This window comes from Buceros rhinoceros, unplaced genomic scaffold (assembly GCF_000710305.1).
Source record: "Buceros rhinoceros silvestris isolate BGI_N320 unplaced genomic scaffold, ASM71030v1 scaffold21377, whole genome shotgun sequence".
Taxonomy (NCBI): domain Eukaryota; kingdom Metazoa; phylum Chordata; class Aves; order Bucerotiformes; family Bucerotidae; genus Buceros; species Buceros rhinoceros.
This window is the reverse complement of record NW_010421937.1, coordinates 57,600-58,737: the sequence shown is the minus strand read 5'-3', so window position 1 is coordinate 58,737 and position 1,138 is coordinate 57,600. Positions and strand designations below refer to the sequence as shown.

Below are 1,138 nucleotides of genomic sequence, written 5' to 3'. Positions count from 1 at the left end.
GGCACAGGCTGGTGAGATGCCCAGGCCCATACAGCGCCCTGTGGTGACACTGGCGTGCGTACATTTGGACACGCACACCCTGCCACACCTCGTGCTTGCCCAGAGGTGCTGTGGACGTGCACGTGATGATGTGTAAACCCACAGACACAGGTACACGCAGCCTCCTGAGCCCAGAGACACGTCTGAGCTGCCCACGCACGTGCGCACACACTCACACACAAAGCCCCGCACGCTGCAGAGGCACGTGCCTGCCCTCACCCCGCTCTGCCCACACAAGCCCTCCGCCACCTGCACAAACGGGCAACGGTGCTACCTCACGTGCATGTCCTCGCGCAGATGCTTGTGACTAGGGAGATCCTCAGTGCCCCTGCTGGTCACTGGCCCTTTTCTGGAGCCTGCTTGTCCAACAGGGCGGGGGAGGGCCAGGCGAAGTAATTGTGGCCGCAAAGTGAAGCTGCACGTTTTTCACGGCAGTAGGCCACAAAAGCACCAGCTGATCAGTCCAGTCACACCAACCTAATGTGTGATGCTACTGAGATGCTCCATTTCTTACCCTAGTACCATGAAATTTAGCAGAACTCTGCTCCTTGGAGGACCATGTGGTACATACATACATCCTGGCACTGTACAGGAACACACATTTAATGGGCATTGTCAGACCTCCAGATGAAACCAGGCCTTCTCAGGGGTCATCTGCTGTGACATACTGCCCAGTTTGGAGAGGGCTTGTGTTAGCTTTTGATTTTTGGTTGGTTGGCATTTGGGTTTGATTTTGGCTTCTGTGCCTAGCATGGAGTTATACATCGAAGCCATTTCGGAGCTTCCTAGGGCCAAAAAGCGTGCCAACACCACACCCTTCATGCCTATGGGTCTCTCCCACTTTCTGCTGACACCTCTTTTCCAGTGACCTGTTTTCTTTGGATTTCTTTGCTGTGGGCCAGGTGATGCTGGGGCTGCTGCTCTGGCACTGCAATGGGAGGGATGTGCTTTCTCCCACTCCCTCTTTTCTTTCAGGATGTTTGTGGCACAGCAGATCGCCAGCAGTAACCTGCTGCTCCTCGTCATAGATGCTGCCTGCGACTGCAGTGTCTTCCCACCCGTCCTGCGGAATGCAAAAGAGGTCAAATATAAAAAACAA

The 1,138-nt window shown here is 54.7% G+C and overlaps 1 protein-coding gene across 1 annotated transcript in view; it reads left to right on the top strand.

Annotated features, from left to right (window-relative positions):
• The window catches only part of LOC104496726 (voltage-dependent calcium channel subunit alpha-2/delta-4-like), a 29,431-nt gene that overhangs the window by 26,575 nt on the left and 1,718 nt on the right, over nucleotides 1-1,138 (top strand). The window contains exon 12 of the mRNA XM_010139886.1: nucleotides 1,015-1,127. Coding sequence (XP_010138188.1) covers nucleotides 1,015-1,127 — 113 coding nt within the window. The remainder of the gene's footprint in view (nucleotides 1-1,014; nucleotides 1,128-1,138) is intronic.